Below are 23393 nucleotides of genomic sequence, written 5' to 3'. Positions count from 1 at the left end.
GTCTGTATTTTCAGTAAAGCATGCTTGTTATACTCACTGTGGAACCTAAAGGGTTAATACTTACTCATTTTGCACATGCTGGGTTTGATGCGTATTGCAAGTTTTTTTTTCTTTTCTTGGGAAAGTGCATGTGATCAACACAGGACCAATCAGCACTGTTCAGACAGAGGGTCAGGGGTCATACAGCCTCATAGGACAGTCAGAAGAGAATGAAAACTCCTCGTACAAGCTTTAATAGGCATTCATAGAAGTCACAAGACTGCTATATACTGCTGATGAGAAAAGGTATTTAGCAGTTTATATTTACTAAAATTGCATTTCCATGTTCACTGTACTGTGGGAGAGCGGATATAGTGAGTGCAGGGTCCTGGGTTTAGTAACACTAACTGCAAGCCTAATAAAAAGTTCTGAATCCGTTTGGTATTTACAAGAAAAAAAAAAAAAAAGAATCACCCAGAAAATGCCTCAGCAACTAGTTACATTCCAGTTTTTATTTGCTCAGTTTAGAAGTAGAGCAAGGACCTGACTTAACACTATATTGAAAAGCAGTATGTACAGTCAAACAATCTTAACAAGTATTTTATACTTTTAAGCACCTTGTAATACAGCCTACATGTCAAACATGTGTGAGCACTGAAAGGAGATACTAAATTAAAAGTAAAGTAGAGAAAAACCAAAACTATATAAAATTGGAGAACAGCAATTTCAAGGATACGGAAGACGGACTCCACATCGAACGGATAATATGACCCAGGAGGGCTGTGAAAAAGGGAAAAAAAAAAAAAAAGTTTAATTAGATTTTCAGCAGAACTCAGAATACAAAGTTCATTAAAGCAGTGGAAATCTATACTGCAGCATTGAAAGTTTTAAACCAAAATAGAAGAGCAAGTAAAATGTACAGTATACCCATAGTCTAAGAAAACACATCATAAAAGAAACATATATGTCACCAATGTGAGAATTAAGGCTGGCGTCACACCTGTTTCAGTAATGGATGTTGTTACTGCAACACTCAACTCACATGGTGCCATTCATTTAGAATTACATCCCACCACACAAGCACATTAGGTGCAGAGCAGCAGCTCTATAATGTTTAAAAGTGGATCACTAAAATTCACACTTAGCACAAATAAAGAATTAAATGGTCCCTGAATACCCCTGTGGGTTATTAACATCAACTAGTACTACATAAAGTCTACCTTTCCCATCAAACAGAATGGAGTTAAGCACTGAGAAAACTGACTTTAGCACAACTGCTTGCTTTTATTTGCCACCTTAAACTGCAATTTAATAAATTCAAGGCAAAAATGTTATTACATCGATTTATCACACAGGTCCAACACTATGGGGTTGATTTACTAATGGCAAACCTACAAGTACAGTATTTGATCACCTGCTGATTTTGTACGTTTGCCCACCGACAAAGAAATGATCAGTCTATAATTTTAATGGTAGGTTTAACAATGAAAGACAGAATAACAAAAATATCTAGAAAAACACATTTTAAAAAAGTTATAAATTGAATTGCATTTTAATGAGTGAAATAAGTATTTGACCCCTTCACAAAACATGACTTCGTACTTGGTGGCAAAACCCTTGTTGGCAATCAGAGGTCAGACATTTCTTGTAGTTGGCCACCAGGTTTGGACACGTCTCAGGAGGGATTTTGTCCCACTCCTCTTTGCAGATCCTCTAAATTTGCAGATGTTATAAATTTCTAACAGGCCCAAGAAAAAAACAGAGCTGGGGATTGCCTGGACCTTAAAGACAAAGCTAAAAAGGACATTATGCCAGAAACTGGCATTAGATGAGGCTGCAACATGCACTTATTACAACTTTGAAAATGTGTTGACAGAAGATAGGTGCAGCCTTACCAATCTGGAAACAAATTGCTTGATACCAGAAAACCTAAGCAGCACTCACAGATCTAGAAGAGTGTCCCCTGACAGGAAAGGGTGGAATCCAATCCTTGAGACCATAAGCTTGGACCCTCACGGGGTCACATCAAGCATAGGAAAAAAAAAAAAAGCTAGTCTCTTAAAGTGGGGTTCCACCCAAAAAACAAAAATACCTGGAGAAATTCTAACAAAAAAACATTTGGATATTTTTTTTTTTTTTCCACTTACCTCTAAATGCCTGTTGCTAGGTGGTCCCTCGTAGTCTGCCTGTTCCTTTGCCTGGGCTGATGACATCACTTCCCCCCCAGGCACAGGAAGGGCTCCGCTCTGCTCCCTCCCTCCTGTCAATCATCTGGGACCCATTACAGGTCCCAGGTGATTGAGCGGTCAATCACGGCGCGCGGCGCCGCTCGCGCATGCGCAGTGGGTGCCAGGCTGTGAAGCCACAGCCCGGCGCCCACAGTTGAAATGCCGGCGCCGACGAGCGGAGGGGGGGGGGGGGGGACGAGCGGGGCTTCGATCCCCCGCATCACTGGACCCAGGGACAGGTGAGTGCCCAATTAAAAGTCAGCAGCTGCAGTATTTGTAGCTGCTGACTTTTAATTTTTTTTTTTTTTTTGACGGCCCCCCTGGGTGGAACACCTCTTTAAGAAAGCACTGGCATAGAGAGAGGCTGACTGACTGACTGAACCCGACCCACCCCCAGACAATGAAGAAAAATTTCCTTTTGATGAGCCGGACCGAGAGATGGAGATTTGAAAGCTGTGGTCTTCTTCCTTTAAAGTAGAACTATGGGCAAAACTTTTTTTTTTTCATTTTGGATTGAGCAAAAAGGAGTAATAATTCCTGTCAAATTTTTTTAGCCATCTGTGCCCCTTTGCAAAGATTTCCCTTCACTTCCTGTCCCATAGCCAAACAGGAAGTGAGAGGAAATCCCTGTAAATGAAGGGAATTCCTTAGGGACCCCAAGGTCACCAAAACTAATGTTTCCGTTGGAAGATTTCTCCTCTTAATTTTCTGGGAACAACCCAGAATTTGGGATTTTTTTACTTTCACTGATAATGGTAAACAGAACAAATAGAGGGGGTGAATCTCCCTAACAGGGACAAAGACAGGTGTTCTAATCCACTCTATTCAAAATTTTTTTAAAAAGTTTTGCCTTTAATTATACTTTAAGGATGATGCCAGGATGGATCAGGGAGATTTTGATTGGTCAAGGCAGTCACGTTAGCATGTGACAAATTAGAATCACTCTGATCCATCTCAGGAGAACACCAAGGCTTTTGAATCCCTGGAACCTTACATTGGCTGTTTGGACAGTAAAAGCTAATCTTCCACAGAGGTCAGTGCAGCAGGGACGAGGGGGGGGAAGAGAGTGTACAGTGTTAGTTCACCTTTTCATTTTTAGTGAACTGCTCTAGAAACTGGGCGAGTACCTTCATGCTATGAGCCCTAGAAAGTGTCTCAGAAGGCAGCGGGGGGGAGAGAGGAGGAGGGGCGAACTTCTGGCCCAGTTCACCGAAGGCAGACAAGCAGAGCTTCCACTTTTGGGTGGAGCTCCGCTTTAAGGTAAAAAAGCTGAGTTAGACTTACCGGTAACTCCTTTTCTGAGAGTCTTCCAGGACAGCCCATGAGACCTTGGGCTCCTCCTACCAGGACAGGAAACATGTCACCCCCACCAGATAAAAGGGCGGTCCTCCAGGCCCATGTCAGTATTCTCAAGAACCGTAGGACCCTGCAAAACATATGCATAATACACATAACTTCAGACAATACCGGGTGGGAATCCAGCTGTCCTGGAAGACTCTCAGAAAAGGAGTTACCGGTAAGTCTAACTCAGCTTTTCTCCAAGCGTCTTCCATGACAGCCCATGAGACGATGAGCCAGAACTTACCAGTCTAGGGAGGGACAACTGCCTGAAGGACCTTACGACCAAACGCCTGCTCCTGAGCTGATAGGAGATCCAGGCGATAATGTTTAATGAAGGTCGAGTAACTGGACCAAGTGGCAGCCCTGCAAATTTGTTCCGGTGAGGCACCAGCCCTCTCAGCCCAAGACGTAGACAAGGCTCTAGTTGAGTGCGCAGTAACAAAAGGTGTAGGGACCTCCCTAATTTTGTAAGCTTCCAAGATGGCTTGCTTTATCCATCTAGCCAATGTGGCTTTAGATGCACTATTCCCCTTGTGAACTCCAGAAAAGAGGACAAACAAGGCATCAGTTTTCCTAAAGGTCTTCGTGACCTCAAGATAGACCAAGAGAATCCTTCTTACATCTAGAAAACTACATTTTCTTTCTAAGTCGCCCTGTGGCAAACTACAAAAGGTTGGCAATACAATGTTCTGAGATCGGTGGAATGTACTTGCCACCTTGGGCAAAAAACCTGGATCGGTTCGTAACACAACTCGATCCTCAAAAATCGTGAGGAAGGGCTCCCTTACTGATAGGGCCTGCAACTCACTTACCCTACGAGCTGAGGTAACAGCTAGAAGGAACACAGTTTTTAATGTAAGTAAGTTAACTGACATACTTCCCAGGGGTTCAAATGGAAATTCTACCAGAGTTTGAAGTACTAGGGACAGATCCCACGTTGGACAACTTCTCACTACTACTGGTCTGGCCCTAGAGATAGATTTGAAAAATCTGGCTATAGTGGGATTTTCCAGGAGAGAAAACTGGAGGAACACACTAATAGCTGCCGCCTGTAATTTTAAGGTACAGACAGAAAGACCTTTGTCGACACCCTCTTGGAAAAATTCCAAAATAGACGGAATATCATGAGTTAATCTATCATTTTCAGATAGCCATGAGTTAAATATTTTCCAAACTTTGGAATATAAGGCTCTAGTAACCGGCTTCCTGCAATTAACGAGAGTCCTGACTACTTTGTCAGAGAACCCTTGGGCGCTCAGTATCTTTTCTTCAGATACCAGGCCGTCAAGTTTAAGGAAACCACCTGAGGGTGTGATACTGGAACGTGCAATAATAGGTCTTCCCTTTTCGGAAGACTCCACGGAGGCTCTGAAACCAGAGACTGTAGCAGGGAAAACCATGGCCTCTTGGGCCAAAACGGGGCAATTAGAATCAGATCTGTCTCTTCCAGCCGAAACTTCCGGAGGACTTCTGGAATCAGTCTGATTGGCGGAAAGGCATAACAATGGCCTGGAGGCCACGGGTTTGCCAGAGCATCGATCCCCAAGGCTTGGTCTGCTGGGTTCATGGAAAAGAATATCTCCGTCTTGCGGTTGTTTCGGTTTGCGAACAAATCCGCTACGGGATAACCCCATCTCTTGGTGAGGTCTGCAAAGACTTCGGGATGAAGGGACCAGTTGTCTCGGTCTATCCTGTGACGGCTGAGATAATCTGCCAGGCAATTGTTTGTCCCCTTCAGGTGTACAGCAGAAATAGAGGCTAGATTCCCCTCTGCCCATGAAAGGATCTCCTGGGCAATGGACTGAAGCCTCCGGCTTCTCGTGCCTCCCTGCTTGTTGATATACGCGACTGTCGCTATATTGTCTGACAGAATTTGGAGGTTGTGACCCCTGATCTCCATCTGAAAAGACTGGAGGGCTCTCTGGACTGCAAGCAGCTCTCTTTGATTGGATGAGGCCCTTGCCTCCTCTGGGGACCACTCTCCTTGTGCTACTGCATTGCTGAGGTGGGCCCCCCATCCCCAGGAACTCGCATCCGTGGTAATCCTTCGGGAAATGGGAAAGGACCATGGGAGACCTCCTGCTAGGTGCTGACCAGCTCTCCACCGCCACAGGCTTCTTTTTATCCTGTCGGGAAGCCAGATCCTTGACTCCAGGGACCTTACGTCCCCGTCCCAGTTTCTTAAAAGAAACCTTTGTAACGGACGCTGACGGAGTCTCGCCCATGGTACTGCGGGAAAACATGAGGTCATAAGACCCACTGCCCTCGACACCTGTCTCAGAGAGACCGACTGGTTGGTCTGCAATGCTGACATAGTCTGGAACACTTTGGTAATCTTCTCCTGAGGAAGGAAAACTCTTTGGTTCACTGAGCAAAAATCGTAACCCAGATAAGTTACTTTCTGGGCCGGAATCAAGGACGATTTTTCTTTGTTTATTAGCCAGCCTAGGGACTGTAAGAAGTCCTGTACAGCCTGGAGATCCTCCAACAGCCTTTGGTATGATTTTGCCACTATCAGGAGGTCGTCTAAGTAAGGGATAACCGTTATTGCCTTTAATCTTAGTGGAGCCAGCGATTCCCCCAACACTTTCGTAAAGATGCGTGGGGCTGAGGAAAGACCGAAGGGGAGGGCCTGAAATTGAAAATGTCGGGTCCCCATACCAGTCTTCACTGCCAATCTCAAAAACTTTTGGAAGGCTGGATGGATAGGGATGTGAAGATAAGCATCCCTTAAGTCCAACGTGGCCATAAAGCAGTTTGGGTATAGTAGGTTTTTGATTGTAAAAACCGTCTCCATACGGAAATGCTTGTATCTGATGGACTTGTTTAAGGTCCGGAGATTCAGGATAAGTCAAAACTTTCCTGCCGGCTTTCTGATCACAAATACATGGGACTAGAATCCCTTGCCCTGCTCCAATCGAGGAACAGGAATCAGTACTTTTTGATCTAATAAGTCTCCGATCTGGAGACCCAGAGCCCTCGCTTTCTCCCGATCTTGTGGAGGAAATGTGACCAACAAACGTTCTGGTGGTTGGTGAACAAACTCCAGCCTGTACCCGTTGGTCACTAGGTCCAGGATGAAGGGGCTCAGAGTGACTGCTGCCCACTGTGGGATGAAGGCCCTCAATCTCCCTCCCACCGGGGAACACAAGTCACTGCGGCTTGGCGGGCTGTTGAGGAGGGTTAAACAGCACTCCCCCTTTGCCTCTGCCTTTGTGCCCAGTCCAATGCTTTTTCGGCCTGCTGTCCTTTTCTCTAGGACTCTGTTGCCTGCTTTGGCCACGAAAAAAATTTCTGGCTGTCTGAACTTTCTTTTTCTCTGGAAACGCCTTTTTCTTATCAGCCATGCGTTCCAGTGCCTCCTGTAGACCTGGGCCAAATAAATGATCGCCAGTTAAAGGAAGGCCACAAAGGCGCAACTTGGAGGCCGAGTCCCCTGACCAGGTCTTAAGCCAAAGGCTTCTCCTGGCCGAGTTCACTAGAGCAGAAGTCCTGGCTGACATTCTTACCGACTCAGCGGAAGAATCTGCCAAAAAACCCACTGCCTGAAATAGGAGAGGAAAAGACTTTAAAATTTGCTCTATGGGAGGTACCTGCTGACAGATGTAACTGAATCTGAGTCAACCAAACCTCCAGATTTCTGGCCACACAAGTGGAAGCCAGAGCTGGTTTCAGGTTTCCAACTGCTGAGTCCCAGGCTCTGTGGAGAAGGATATCCCCCCTCTTGTCCATCGGATCCTTAAGCGTACCCATGTCATCGAACGCCAGGTCCGAGTTTTTTTAAACCTTTGAAAGAGGTGCGTCTAACTTGGGATTCTTATTCCATGGCTGCGCAGTGTCCTCATCAAAAGGAAACCTCCTTTTTAGGTTACTAGAGAAGAATGGTTTTCTCTCAGGATTATCCCATTCCAGTTTAATAGTATCAACCAAAGAACTATGAACTGGAAAAACTCTCGATTTTCTCTTATGCAATCCTTTATACATAAGATCATGTTTGGATAACTGAACCTCTTCCTCTTTTAATTCAAGGGTAGTATAGATAGCCTTTAATAAGTCATCTACATCCTCAACAGATAACTTAAATCTTGAGCCTCGAGTGGATTCTCTATCTCTGGGCTCTGTATCTGACCCTGATTCTTCCAGAGAAGAACGGGTAGATCTGACCTCAGCCTCAGAGTCCTCACTCTCTGCCTGCTGCGGAGTGCTTACTGACGCCTTCAGTGAAGACGGACTCTGCTGGAGTCTTGAGCTTGTCAATAAGCGTTCTAAAGGAACTGAAGGTGGACGCAAGCTCATCCCTAACAGAAGTAAGCATCTTCTGGCAAGAGGCAACCGGGTCATCCTTTACTAGGCATTCTATACAGGAGCGACAAACTGCTTTGCTCCATGAGGAGCTCAATTTGTTTGCGCAAACCGCACATTTCCTTTTAAGTGGCTGCGCTTGGGCCTTGTCCTGAGTCTTGGTCTGCAAGACAAAAATAAATGACCCACAATGTAATTAAAGCCACCCAATCACTCCGTAACACCACGTGCAGGAGGGAGGAAATGTGTCCCCTTACACCCACTACTACAGAGGGGGGAGGGGGAGGGAACACTCACAGGGATAGCAAGGTGGTGACAGAACACCCCAGGCTTACCTGTGAGGTGCTGGTGTTGGGAACTGCATCCGCTGCCTGTGCAGGTACTGCAGGAGGATCCATTCTGCCCCTCTTGGTCATCCACAGCCTGGCTGCTTAACACCAAGAAACACCAGCAGCCAGCGTTCTCTGTTCGCGCCGTTTATGAAGACTGGAACCTCGTCTCCGACGCCCGATGATGAGGTCATATGCCCCGGAAGTAACCCTCTCCAGGCACTTCCTGTGGGCCAGCTTGGAGCGCAATAGCTCCGACCCCTCGAGCGCTGCTGCTTCCTCCATTCCCTGCTCAGATCAGCCACGCTGTCGGCAGGGAAGGACAACCGAAGCTCAGCTGAGCTATAGTGCAATGCACTGCGCTAGGGGCACGACCTCACACCGGTCCTGGCCCTCTCCAGGCACTGAGGACAGGGAACAGCAGCACAGCCAACCTCCCCAGCGGTGTGCTGCTTCTGGCAGAGGAAGAGGTAAGTGATATGCCCCAGAAAATAGTCATACAAAGCCCCTGCTTATAAGGCCTATGGGAGCAGGTTCCATGAACATGTTACCCCCCGTCCGGAGGAAACACAAATAACTGACATGGGCCTGGAGGACCGCCCTTTTATCTGGTGGGGGTGACGTGTTTCCTGTCCTGGTAGGAGGAGCCCAAGGTCTCATGGGCTGTCCTGGAAGACGCTTGGAGAAAAAACCTTAAGGCTTTAGAACCACTTTAACTAAAAACCTAGGCTTTAAAGAGGAATTTCAGGTATGGATATTTTATAGAATGGTCCAAGCTGCACCAATATACCCATATCACTAAGCATATACCATACCTGGCCGATGTGCCCCTGGAAGCTGGAAATCACTGAAGTAGTAGTAGTCCAGTGATCCCCACTTGCTTCTGGATTCCGCACAGAGCAGCTGCCCTGCTGCTTTCTGAACACAGTAGATTGGCCGTTTGGCACGGGTGCCATTCAGAGAATGCAAAGCATTCCCCGAGTGAGCGAGGTGAAGAGGCTGGATGGTGACATCACTCTCCACAGCTATTTTGACCGACGGGAATGGCCAGAAAAGGTGGGCGAGGAAGGAGGCACTGTTGGGGGCAGGACGACCATTCTACTACCAAGGCTTTAAATGCAGCAAGTTAAAGCTACTTCGCAGAATTTAGAGACCGAACAGCTTGTAACGTATTAAAGAAGCCCAGCAGGGTCCTTATACAGCCTAAAGCCCGCTGTCAGCTGACGTCACTCATCCGGTCCAGGCTCTAGAGAGATCCTAACTTTAATAATGAGATCCACTCAAATGCCTGGACCAGCAGCTGGCTAAGCCTCTCAGTGAGCCACTGGGAGAATGAGCCAGCCTCTCCTGCCTCCTCCACAGCATTGCGCTCCGGTGCTTTTTTTGCTAAACAAACTAAAAAGAATCAAAAATGGGGCAGAGAAAGACAGGAGAAGAGCAGTATACACAGTGAGGGAGCAGTCTGTACAGACAGGCTCCCTCACTTGCCGGTGCTGACTGCCACTGTCAGCTTAATTGATTTGCTCTTTTTCTTCTAAACTTCATAGTGCCGGGAAGGAGCTGTCAATCGGTCCCGCCACTAAATTAAATTAAACAAAGGGACAGGGTCACCGGGTGATGTCACTGGGTGAACCCGCCCCTTTGTTTAACATAGCTACTTCCCCGTGCTATTAGGTATAAAAGAAAAAGCCGTCAATAACATTTAAAAGCTGACAGTCAGTGTCAGCAAGTGAGGGAGCCTGTCTGTACAGAATGCCCCCTCACTGTGTATACTGCTCTTCTCCTGCCCCTTTCCTTGCACACAGAGTTGATCAGTTAAAGTAATTCTTAAGGAAAGATTAAAAACCACACATATACCTGCTCGTTGCAATGCTTTTGTACAGAGCAGCCCCAATCCTCTTCTTTTTGCCCCCCCCCCCCCAAATAGCAAGCCTCTTGCTATTAGTGCACTCCCAAGCCGAACGCTGTGTCCCCATTCACACACAAAGCATGTCTTGGCCCTGCCCCCCGTTCTCTCCTCATTGTCCCTCTGGATGCAATTGACAGCAGCAGGATCCAATGAGGAGAGACCCAGGAGAGCCGCTGCTCTCCTGCACATCGCTGAATCAAGATGGGGCTCAAGTTTAAGTGGGATACACCCAGAAGGTTTTTTACCTTAAAGCATTAGGGGAGAAAAACCTTGAGCCTCTAGAACTACTTTAAGCTTTAAAATTGAAAGATAGAAGCTTACTGGTTGCTAAGCACAGCTCCTTCAGATTCTATCTGCTACCATTTTGATAAAGTCTCCTCCTCTGAATGGTTTAAAGCAGCTAAATGATTGTTTATCATCCAAGTGACAAATGATTGGATCCAGTGTTTATTTTTACAAAAGATCTAATGAACGCCAAAGTTACTTCATATAACTTACCTTTACAATGGGGAGATCAAATACTTCTCTGGCTTCTCCAACCTCAGGATTGTCTCCATCTTCTGCAATTATGTGTGTAGCTAGAGCATTATATGACACTTCTTTTGCTCTTCCTGCTTTTAGCATCTGCACAATCTGTAAAATAAAAGGCATTAAAAAGACAGTTACTAAAAGCATCACTCAGTCTGTTCAGTGAATATTATTACAAATACAAATGTGGTTTCCAGACCAAAGATGGCAATGTTTACTTCACTTGGGGATTGATGTCTAAAAGGAAATACATGGATATATTTGTGATTATAATTAGCAAGATATGAATATCAGTGTGCGAATGTTACAAAAATGTAACTTGGCAGTGGATCACTTTTCAGAGGGCAGTTAACAGGGATTGAGGAGATGTTGTGTAGTCTGTTTTAACATCCTCATATTTTATACAATACTTGCTTTGCAGTGGGCTTTACTACAATCTCTCTGGGATTATGCACTGTTGGGCAGTGTTCCCTGCACCTTACTTTTTATAAAGATTGTAACTTTAAATCAATACAGCATAATCATATTTGCTTTCAGACATGTAAGCATTTGACACTTCTTGTTTTCCAACAATTGTGTCACATATATCTCCGTTCAATTTAATGGATCAGCGCAGAGCAATAGCGATGCAAGGCCTTTTTACACTTTCGTGCTGCGGCAATGCGCCAAAATGTGTTCATTTTAAATGGCACCCCAACGCAACTTGTGGTACTGCATTGCAGTGCGTTGTGTTAGAAAAAACAAAAAAAAGGGTCTTTACAAACTCATGCTTATGCTTTAAGGGGCTATATCTAAGCAACTGTGAAACAACGTTAACGGATGTGTCTTAACATACAAATAAGAAGGCAAGTCTTTATGGGGGGGGGGGCGCTTTTAACCCCTGCTAGCGGCCAAAGAAAGGGTTAAAAGCGCCCATGTTACTGTCATTTCAATGGGCAGGGGCGGTGTAGGAGCACTGTATACACTGCTCCAGCACTGCCCCAAAGATGCTGCTTGCAGGGCTTTTTTTCCCCATCCTGCAAGTACACCGCCCCAGTGTGAAAGCACTCAGACTTTCACACTGGGAAGGCATGAGAGGCACTTTTCAGGCACTATTTTTAAAACACCTGAAAAGCGCCCCAGTGTGAAAGTGGTCTAAAAGTAGTTCTTCGACTTAAGGTAGAACATGAAAGACCGGGTCACTTATTGACCATATAGTACAGAACATCACTCCAGTGTGCAGACGTGGTACAACTCAATCGAAAAGAGCCCTCTACCTGTAGGTTTTTCTTAAATCCTGCATTATCCTACAGGGGTCTTAGAATCACATTATTTTCTCCTGGCATAGAGGCTTTTACTGCTCCATAACCCAAGGTCAATGTTTACAGCAGTATTAAGCCTAAAAGCAAACATTATATTGCATCTTACCAATTCTGAGATGTAGTGTCTGAATTTGTTTTCTTTATGATTTTCTTTTATAATTTTCCCCTGCGAACTAGCCAGTAAGGCCGGCCATACACAGAGCAAAAATTTCTTACTTGCAACTATAGGTTGCAGGAAAGAAATTCACTGATTCAGACAGTGTTGATGCAGGAAACCCTCCATTGGGCCATTGTCTTCTTCCGAGGGGGGGTCCCACTGGGAGAAGACAGTCGCTAGCAATAATGGCAGGTAAAACCTGGCATGCTGGTTGTTGATTGATCATTTAACTTGGTACATTGAGCCTGCCCATACACAATTCGAATCTCGACCGGTTCCTGCTGAACCGGCCAAGATTGAACAGTGTACGGCCGGCCTAAGTTTGCAAGGATGTGCAAATCATATCACCCAAGACATGCAGTTCCGGAAAGCAGGCAGGTATTTTTTTTTTTTATATTTTTACATATAGCCAAGCAATAGGGTTTACTTTATGCGGTGCAATTTTTATGTCAGTTTTCAGATTATCAAAAAGGTAGCTGTTCAGCGATTCAGATGCAATTCTGATAAGATTCAGGAATGCGGTTGTGAATACCTTTTTGTTCAAGGCGAATTTAGCACTGCTGCAATTTTCAATCTGCTTTCATTTGCTAGAAATGCTGTCCACCCTTTCTCTACAAAACTGCCTTCTACCCACTTCTATGCAAGACTGGCTGTGAATTGCACCCTATGTGAACAGTTATCTTAGAATGGCATCCTCCAAACTCACACAGGACCCTTTTTTAACTGGATCAAAAAATAAATAAATAAATAAAATCGCACCGCATAGATGTGAACATCCTTCATAGAAAACAAGGTATTTTCAGATGCCATGCCTTTCGGATCGCAACTGATCCGCATCAGTGTGGACCGGGACTAAGGCTCCAATTACACCTGGGCATTTTGCAATCTCAAAACTCACTACAAATCGCAAAATGCAGGTTCAAGTGCAGCAATCGTGGCAAATAGCACTGCGTGAAGCTGGGTCACCCAAAAAGGAGCAGAATCTTCTTTTGGGTGACCAGCTTCACGCAATGCTATTTGCCGCACAATAAATCATGCAGCAAAACTGCACCGCAATTTAGGTGCCACTGAAAAAAATGGAACCAGAACCTGCATTTTGCAGTTGTAGTGCATTTGAGAAAGTGGGCAGAATTGAAGCGATTCTGACGCAATCCCAAAATGCTCAGGTGTCAATAGAGCCTCATGGAGTGGACACCAGAGCTTGATTTGGCTGCTCAGCATGCACTTGTAAAGAGCACCCAAGTGCTTCAATGTTTAACAAAACAAGCTGTTCTACAAATGTATCGGTTAAGAGTATTGAGACAAACCATTTACCACTTACAGAGGTGCTGACAATGATCAGCTTTTATGTACAGTATGTAAAACGTTCATCCCAAAAAAAAAAAAAAAAATTGCTGTGATTGCAGTGCAAGTTGGAAATCGACTTCAATCTGTTAGTGTATGAAAATCTGCTAATCCATCTTACACTCCCCTCCCCCAGAATGACAATACTGCTGTCTAAAAAGTGCCCCTGTGCTCCTTCATCCATAATGGAGACACTCTACAGGAGGTGTGTTACTGGCCACATCACCATGGGGAAAACAGAAGGGAAAAAGCCTAAAACCGAAAACTTATGGAGGTAATCACATCTAATGATTGGTAAGCTGTAATATACAGTGGGTAAATAAAGTATTGAACATGTCACCATTTTTCTAGGTAGACAAAAACCTTTGTTGGTAATGACAGCTTCAAGACACCTCCTGCATGAAGAAACTAGTCACATTGCTCAGGTGTGATTTTGGCCCATTCTTACACACACACACACACACACACACACACAGTCTTCAAATCTTGAAGGTTCCGTGGGCCTCTTCTATGAACTCTGATCTTTAGTTCTTTCCATAGATCTTCTATTGGATTCAAGTCAGGAGATTGGCTGGGCCATTCTAGCAGCTTTATTTTCTCTTTGAAACCAATTGAGAGTTTCCTTGGCTTTGTGTTTGGGATCATTGTCTTGCTGAAATGTCCACCTTTGTTTCATCTTCATCATCCTGGTAGATGCCAACAGAGTTTTATCAGGAATGTCTTGGTACATTTTTCCATTCATACTTCCTTCAAATGACATGAAGTTTACCATTACCATATGCTAAAAAACTAGAATTAAACTTACTGGTAACTCTGTTTCTCGGAGCTAGGAGTTGTCCAGGACAGCACTAGAGAGAGATAGGCTCAACCTCCGGAGGCAGGAAACACAACATTCAGATCCATAAAGGGCGGCTTCCGTCCCTCTTCCCCAGTCTTTAACCGATAACTTCCTTGGAACAGCTTCTGAAAAAACCATGTTGCTGCTCCAGCTCGCTCCACCCAAGAGTGAGCCATGGGGGGAAAAAGGACATTCCTTTTTTAATAATCTTGTAAGCTTCCACAATAGCTTGTTTAATCCACCTTGCGATTGTGCCTTTCAAAGCTTGAAACCCCAATTGTTTTCTCGAATGCAAAATGAATAGAGCATTGGATTTTCTAATGCTTTTCGAGAATTCCAGACACCGCAAGACACAGGCTCTCACATCCAGTTGCTGGAAGTCTGTTTCCTTTGGATTGGTTGGGGACCCACAGAAAGAGGGTAGGTAAAACCATTACCTGAGTCCTGTGGAATTTTGAAACCACTTTAGGAAAAAAAGCTGGGTCTGTACGCAATACCAGTCTGTCTTCAAAAATTTGCAGGAAAGGCTCCTTAATGGAAAGTGCCTGCAGCTAAAGTTCATAGCCATCCTATGCCATTTGAAACTAAAGTTTTGAGCGTGACCCATTTTAAGGAAAGCTCTTCCTTCTGAGACTATGTTATCCAACCTTGCAATACTGTCAAAGGGTCCCATTTTGGCAGAATTTTGAACGAAACAGGTCTAATCCTAGCTAATCCCTTAAAGAACACGCTAACTAGTGGGTCTAACACCAGGGGTTACTCCAAAAAAAAAAAAAACAGACAAGGCGGATACCTGTACTTTTAATGTACCAAAGACCAGTCCTTGAGCCACACCATCTTGTAAAAACTCCAAGACGGCTGGAATACCTGCAGACACCTTCTTGGTATCCAACCATGAATAGAAAACTTTCCAACTTTGCTTGGGTTACCTACCTCAGACTTCAGGAGGCTTTCTTCAGACACCAAGCTGACAATTTCAGGGTCTGTATTTTTGGTAATAGAACTGGGCAATGGGATAGCAGATCCTTCCTCTAGGGCAGCATGAGGGGAGGCTCCTCTGTCAGGCGTAGCAGCATGTAAAACCACGGCCTCTTCGGCCAATAGGGGACCACTAGCATCATTGTGGTGCGTTCTTGAATAAACTTCCTCAGGACCAGAGGAATAGGTTTGAACGGGGGGGGGGGGCCAAGGGGCGTAGAAAATGCGAAACGCCCACCTCTGGGCCAAGGCGTCTATCCCCATGGCCCCTACTTCTCTTTCCAGCGAGAAGTACACTGGAATCATGGCATTTGATGGCGAACAAATCCACCTCTGGAAGGCCCCATTTCTCTACCATTAGCTGGAAGAGTTCCCTGTTTAGTGACCATTCTGACTCGTAAACTTGGTGTCAGCTCAGAAAGTCCACCAGATGATTGTCCACTCCCTTTAGATGAACTGCGCATATTGACTTCAGGTTCCTCTCGGCCCAAGAAAAGATGGGGCTCGCTAGTCCGATTAAGGACACGCACCTTGTTCCCCTTTGTTTGTTTAAATAAGGGACTGCTACCACACTGTCCGAGAGGACTTGTATGTGGTGACTTTTAGCTCTGGCAAATGCCCTTAGCGCTTCCCAGACCGCTTGAAACTCCCTCCAGTTGGCTGATCTTTGGGACTGTGCTTTCTCCCAGTGCCCTTGGGCTACTCGACCCCCAGTGGGCCCCCCAGGCACTGGAAGAGACCATAATAGACCCCGCACAAAAGATTCTCTTCGTCCCTCCACAACCAGAGACCTCTTGGTCTTAGGAGATAGGCGGAAAGTCGTGTCCAGCAATTCCTGCGCCCCGTCCCAGCTGTTCAGGATATTGATCTGGAGACACCTGAAATGAGCCCATGGTACTGTAGGGATTGTTGCTGCCAGGAGACCCAGACCCGACATAGCTGAATGGATGGAAACTGCTAGATTGTTCTGAAAAAAAGGCTATTGTCGCCTTCACCTTTTCTACTTTCTCCTCTGAGATAGATCTTCTGCATCACTGAGTTCACCAAGAACCCCAAGTACTGTAAGACCTGTGTTGGGGTTAGGTTTGACTTCTTCCTGTTTATCAACCACCCCAGCTTTTCCAGAAAGGAAATGGCCACCCGCAGATCTTGTAATTGGAGTGTGGAGGGTGCAAAAAAATAAAAGGTCGTCTAAGTATGGGATGACCGATCTTCCTTTCAGTCTCAGGGGGGCCAGTACCTCCGCCAGGATTTTCATAGAAATCCTGGGGAATGACGACAGGCCGAATGGCAGGGCTCTGAATTGAAAATGTTGGACCTGCTTTCACTACTTGATTGCCACCCTCAAAAATTTTTGAGAAAATCATGGATCGGAACGTGTAAATAGGCGTCCCTCAGATCAAGGGAAGCCATGAAGCAATCCGGGGGAAGAATTGACTTCACTGTAAAGATTGCTTCCATCCGAAATTTCTTGTAGGTCACCCATTTGTTCAGGGACTTCAAGTTCAATATTAGGCGGAATTTGCCCGATGGTTTCCTTACTACGAAAACATGAAAGTAGAAACCGTGGTTTATTTCTCACTGTGACACTGTAATAGGAACCTGCTGGTCTACCAAGTTGCCAATCTGTGACAGCAAGGCTGTCATCTTCTGAGGATCCCTGGGAGGCGTGGTTACAAACGTCCTTGCAGGCGGAGTTCCCTTGAACTGGATTTAATAGCCTTCCCTGATTATCCTAAATCTCCATGACTGTACTCTTCGCTGGTTCTCTTCCTACTTATCCAGCCGCACCTTTAGCGTTTCTTACAACTCTACTGTCTCCTCTCCCTTTCTCTGTTGGGGTGCCCCAAGGATCTGTTCTTGGACCTCTCCTATTTTCAATCTACACCTCCTCCCTGGGTCAGCTAATAGCCTCCCATGGCTTCCAATACCACCTCTACGCTGACGACACCCAAATCTATTCCTCTAGCCCTCAGCGCACTGCTCACGTATCACTAATTTACTATCAGATATATCAGTCTGGATGTCACACCACTTTCTCAAAAACTCAAACTATCCAAAACCGAACTTATAATTTTTCTTGCCCCATATGCCCCTTTCCCTTCCCCTGATCTCTCTGTCAAAATCGATGGCACAACTATAAGCCCATCCCCGCATGCCAAGGTTTTAGGCGTAGTCCTGGACTCTGAACTCTCCTTTAAGCACCACGTCCAATCACTGTCTAAATCTTGCCGCCTCAACCTCCGCAACATCTCCAAAATGTGCCCCTTTTTAATCAACGACACAACAAAGCTCCTAATTCACTCGCTGGTCATCTCTCGCCTCGACTACAGCAAATCCCTTCTCGTTGGCTTACCTCTACACAATCTATCACCTCTTCAATCCATCATGAATGCTGCTGCCAGACTCATGCACCTTACCAATCGCCCTGTGTCTGCTACCCCTCCACTAGCTTCCACTCACCCAACAAATTCAATTCAAAATACTAACAACTACTTACAAAGCCATCCACAATTTAGCCCCCAGCTACATCACTAGCCTAGTCTCTAACTACCAACTTACTCATTCCCTTCGTTCCTCTCAAGACCTTCTGCTCTCTAGCTCCCTCGTCACCTCCTCCCATGCTCCCCTCCAGGACTTTTCCAAAACATCTCCAATCCTACGGAATGCCTTACCCCATTCTGTCCACTTATCTCCTACTCTATTAGCTTTTAGACGATCCCTGAAAACCCTTCTCTTCAGAGAAGCCTAGCCTACACTACCCACACCTAACAACTGTATTTGCATTTTCTCCATCAGCTCACCCCCCACAGTTATTACCATTTGTTCCACTTGACCCTCCCTTCTAGATTGTAAGCTCTAACGAGCAGGGTCCTCTGATCCCTCCTGTATTGATTTGTATTGTAAGTGTACTGTCTGCCCTCATGTTGTAAAGCGCTACACAAACTGTTGGCGCTATATAAATCTTGTATAATAATAATAATAATAATAATAATAATAATAATAATAATAATAGGGAATCCTTTTGGTCCTGTAAATGTAATTTTTATATGTTAACATGGTTGTAAACACTTACATATACCCAGTAAACTAACAGGTGAAAAAAACCCTGCTACTTAACTTAAGTTGTATTTATTTATATGCAGTCTTTTTATCTCAACAGCCGTTCAAAGTAGCTTGTCTGAGTGGTCAGAAAACAGGGCAGAGAGCTGAAGTTACACTCTGAAGAGCGCAGTGAGGAGAGCTCTGAGAGCTGTTTGGAGGAAGGAGTTAGATCACGCCAGTTTATATTGCACTACAGAACATGCATATGTGCGTTTCCTTAATGTGTGAAGAGGTAATTTATTTTTATTTCAGTTACTTCTATAGCGCCGTCAATTTACGCAGCACTTTACATATACATTCACATCAGTCCCTACTCTCGAGGAGCTTACAATCTAAGGTCCCTGACTGACATTCATACATACTAGGGACAATTTAGACAGGATCCAATTAACCTACCAGCATGTCTTTGGAGTGTGGGAGGAAACCGGACTACCCGGAGGAAACCCACGCAGGCACAGGGAGAACATGCAAACTCCAGGCAGGTAGTGTCGTGGTTGGGATTCGAACCAGTGACCATTCTTACTGCTAGGCGAAAGTGCTATCCACTACACCACTGTGCCGTCCATGTAATGTATATTATATTACCCAATTGAATGTGTATGTGAACAGACCCTTGAAGCAAAGCTCAGTAATCCCATCATAGCCTGGAAAAGCCAAGCTTCTCCCAGCTTGCTCACAAGCCTCCCCAATGGTCCTATAATGTGACCAATGACCTTGCAGGCCAAAAGGAAGCCCAGGAAAGGCGAGGCCAATTCCAGCTTACCTAGGAATAGTTGAGAAGGTCCCTTGCCTTGATCTCTGTACCCATCAACTCTGCTGACACAGTTTTCTCAGTGGCTAACCTCTGGATAACAAATGTTCAGGATAGTGTGAGTTACTTTAAAGTGTTTGTGTAAACCATGGCAAATGTCTCTTATTTGCTCCCTTTTGGTCTGTTATATATAATATTGAAAGTGATTTGTTACATGCGTTTGGAAAGTGCAAAATATACCCGTTGATCATGCCAAAAATTCATAGCCATCCTATGCCATTTCAAGCATCTCTTTACCCCTTCTCGTCCCTCTATCTATCCCTCCTCTTATCTTGGAATACAAGTAAATTAGTCCCTTTGCTGTGGAGAAGATGACAGTGGGATGGAATGAGTATTACAACAAAGTAATAGTACAACAAAAATGCTTGTGTTGTCAGCCCACAATAGGAAATTAAGAAGAGGCCTTCAATTAAAAATAAAACTTTTCAGCATTCTAATCCAACCTCTCCACTTAAATATAAAAAAAAATATCCATTCCGCCTAGGCGAAAATAATGTTTTAATCTCTCCCCGCAGCCTCCTGTGATACTAATTTCAGATTATCTCAGGAGGCATTGCTTTCCACCCATGTAATTAGAAGTGGCGGTAGATCTTGTTTATGCATGGAGATCCAGTATCATGTTGGTTTACATACTGTTCTATGAATGGAGAAAAGTAATACCTCCTGTAATATGTGACATCATCATTCCGGGAGGCATTACACTCCTCCATTCATAGCACCGCACGTCAACAGACATGGTGCTGGATCGGTCTACACATGTGCAAGACTTGCTGCATCACTGGCTGCAAAAACCAACAAGAGACAGCTGGCTCCCCATAATGTAAAAAGGAAGATGGTGGCGTGGTACAGAACCTTGAGTAGGCAACTCCAAAACAAAGCATCAAAGCCAAGTTGGGGGGGGGGGGGGGTAGGAAATTAAATTTCATTAGGAGGGTGAAGTTCGTCTTTAGGACAGCCTGCAATTCTAACAATCAACAGGTTATTGTAAATATGTCAGCAAATACTCATGCAATGTAGAGTGTACTTTGCGTGTGTTTATTTATTTTTTGCCCTGACATATGCTGAAAGGCCTGAGTCAATGGGCTTTAGTTCCCTTGATTCACCTTGAAGTGGAACAGATAGCAGCGATGATGTAATTACATCTCCCTGCATGAGTAAGAACCGCTCAGGCTGCAAATATGCAAGAAGGATCTTGCAGCATCACTTACCTCAGGACATAAGAAAAGGTAAGTATAAAATACAAGCTAGGGGACCTTCTTGGACATACAGAAGGAGGGGTGTGGAGCAGCAAGGAGTTGGGCCATAAGCCAATTAACTGGTAAAATAACAGCAAGGCAATGTTGCACTAAGGCCTGGTTCACACCTATGCGTTTTAAGTGTGTTTTTATTTTTGCAGAAATGCAATTATAGAACTGTGTGTGAGCAGACATGGTGGTGGATCTGTCTGCACATGTGCAAGATCTGCTGCATCGCTGACTGAAAATACCAGTAAGAAGACAGCTGGCTCCCTGTAATGTAAAAAGGAAGATGGTGGCATGGTTCAGGGCCTGAAGTAGGCGACTCCAAACCAAAACAAACTGCAAGCTCAGATCGCCGCAGCACATCTGACTGGAAATGGGAGACGGTACTTGTCAAAGTCAGGAACTCGTTCCCCCTCTACACTACCAAAAAAAAAAAAAGTGTCACCTTTTGGGTGAAGTTCCACTTTAAAGTCAGGATCTCACCAGAGCTTGGACTGAATGAACACAGGTCACATGAGGGCAGAATGAAGTGCACTCCTGTACCCACGGAAAAGTTTGGCCAAAAGACTTTTAGCCCTCGTTTACGTTGCATCCTATTCCCGGCAATCACACTGTTAAAATTGGCGCAATGCCGACTTTGCGGGCCGCATTGCTTTGAAAAAGTAGTTCCTGCACTATTATTGGCAATTTTGGGTGCAACTTGCATAGACACCTGTGCATGAAACCGCACAGATGTACTCCAAGTCGCTAGGGTTATCTCTAGGGGTGCAACGGATCAAAAATCTCACGAATCGGATCGATCCTCGGATCAGAGTCACGGATCGGATTATTTTCGGATCAGAAAAAAAAAACCCCACACAAATCTACACCCACTGGAGTTTTAGATTTAAAAGCTATTTTCAACACAAAACCGAGCTTATATGCATAAATACAGTATTTGTGCATATAAGCTCAGTTTTGTGTTGAAAATGGCTTTTAAATCTAAAACTCCGGTGGGTGTAACAAGATGTCCGCTTGCCCCCTTCTCACTCTATCATTATTGTACTGTGCAGGAGTATGGGGTGTAGCAAGATGGCGGTGACGAAATGTCACTTCCTGTCGAGACAGCGGCCGCTTCCGGGTGTACTAAGATGGCCGCCGGCTCCGGAGCTAGGCCGAAGCCGCGGCCTTTCCTATGGCTGAGGCCGAAAAGTGCTTCGCGGATCGCGGGTGTGCCGATCCGCGGAGGGTGATCCGTACGGATCACGGATCGGCAACGATCCGTTGCACCCCTAGTTATCTCCGATACCACTTTTTAAAGACCAAGTACAAATACTGATACTTTTTTTTCTCTAGTACTTGCCGATACCGATTCTTTTTTTTTTTTAATGTCATGGGACAGTGGCACTAATATGCAGCACTGATGAGGCGTAGACTGTGTCAGTAGTTTGCTATTTTTTACAACAATTTTCTTTTCTTTTTTTTTATTATTTTACAATTTTACCTTCAAAATATTAAGTTTCTTTTTTTTTTTTTTTTCAACCCTGTTGGGGTCTGTTTAAACAGACCCCTGACATGGGAAAGAGACTGAGGACACAGATTCCCCAGTCCCTTTCTCTGCAGCCTCAGCTGCACTGAAGATGAATGGAGAGGAGACAGAGGCTCCACTCCATTCATAAACTGAAACATCGTAAACAAAGTTTACAATGCTCAGTTATGAATGGATGGAGTCAGTGATCACGGACTCTGTGCATTCAAAAAAGGAAGGATCTGGTAAATTACATATTTTCTCGGCTCCTTCCTGAAAGATCGGGGGGCGGGGGACCAGGGGAGCACAAAGGAGGACACAGGGGACACTCAGAAAATGATCCGTACGGCAGCGGGGGAAGCTTTACTGAAGACCACGCAGGGAGATTGGTGATTATAACTTCCTCCGCACCGATCATCCCTGAGTGCCCAGCTATCAGATTAGGCTTCGGGAGCAAATGCTCGGTATCAGTGCGACTTGTAGGATTGTACCGATACTAGTATCTGGACACCCCTACAAGTCACACTGACATGCAGCTTTGAAATCATGCGACTTCAAATCAAGTTGCATGATTTTAAAGCCACAGTCAATGTGAATGAGGGCTAAGCCCTACTTCTCCTTTAAACACACATGAAAGCAACGGTAACAGTAACTGTGAGCGCAAGGTACAGTGTAGTAGAAAGGAGAATAATAGTAATATTAAAATCACTATTAATAGGTGTGTCATAAGGAGATCATTAGTCCAAGGATGAGGTGACAAGGGTGGCTGCTGTCCTCAGAGAGCTGACTGTACACAGAACTAGAAAGGGAGAACACTGGAAGCGCCACCTAAGTGCAGTATTAAAATCTGATTTTAATGGCAGGGCATACAAGTACACTTACAAGAGGTAAGAAAAACATAGGCTCATCTGCATTAGTAGTCCCGGGGGCTCCTCATGTCCGGAAGTGTTGCGGACCTGCTATCAACACAGCCACGCACCAGGAACCCCTTCCGGACATGAGGAGCCCCCGGGACTACTAATACAGACGAGCCTATGTTTTTCTTACCTCTTGTAAGTGTACTTCTATGCCTTGCCATTAAAATCAGCTTTTAATACTGCACTTAGGTGGAGCTTCCAGTTGTTCTCCCTTTCTACACATGAAAGCAATCCAATGGTGTAAACTCAGCTCATTGCAATACGTGAATTTTTCTTGCATGCTTCTGTACTGCGTTTTTGCTGCATTAAAAAAAAAATAAAAAATAAAAAAAATCACACCTGAACAAATCTGATGTAAACAAGCATTTAGGGCCGGCTCACAGCGCACTTGTGTGTTCCCATGCATTTTGACATCCCATTTATTTAGGGCTGCAACTAACAAATATTTTCATAATCGATTAGTTGGCCGATTATTGTTTCGATTAATCGGTTAATAACCTTAAAAAAAAAAAATAAAAAAAAATGTAGTGTATAATCTAGTTAATATGTAAAGTTTTAAAAAAAGGCAATTTATTCTT

At 44.8% G+C, this 23393-nt stretch overlaps 1 protein-coding gene across 1 annotated transcript in view; it reads right to left on the bottom strand.

Annotated features, from left to right (window-relative positions):
- The window catches only part of PAXIP1 (PAX interacting protein 1), an 84362-nt gene that overhangs the window by 55381 nt on the left and 5588 nt on the right, over positions 1 to 23393 (bottom strand). Inside the window, exons 2-3 of the mRNA XM_073629962.1 lie at positions 10587 to 10721; positions 716 to 759 (exon numbers count right to left, since the gene is read on the bottom strand). Of these exons, the coding sequence (XP_073486063.1) occupies positions 716 to 759; positions 10587 to 10721 (179 nt within the window). The remainder of the gene's footprint in view (positions 1 to 715; positions 760 to 10586; positions 10722 to 23393) is intronic.

Source organism: Aquarana catesbeiana, linkage group LG05 (assembly GCF_042186555.1).
Source record: "Aquarana catesbeiana isolate 2022-GZ linkage group LG05, ASM4218655v1, whole genome shotgun sequence".
Classification (NCBI taxonomy): Eukaryota; Metazoa; Chordata; class Amphibia; order Anura; family Ranidae; genus Aquarana; species Aquarana catesbeiana.
This window is presented reverse-complemented; position numbering and strand designations above follow the sequence as displayed.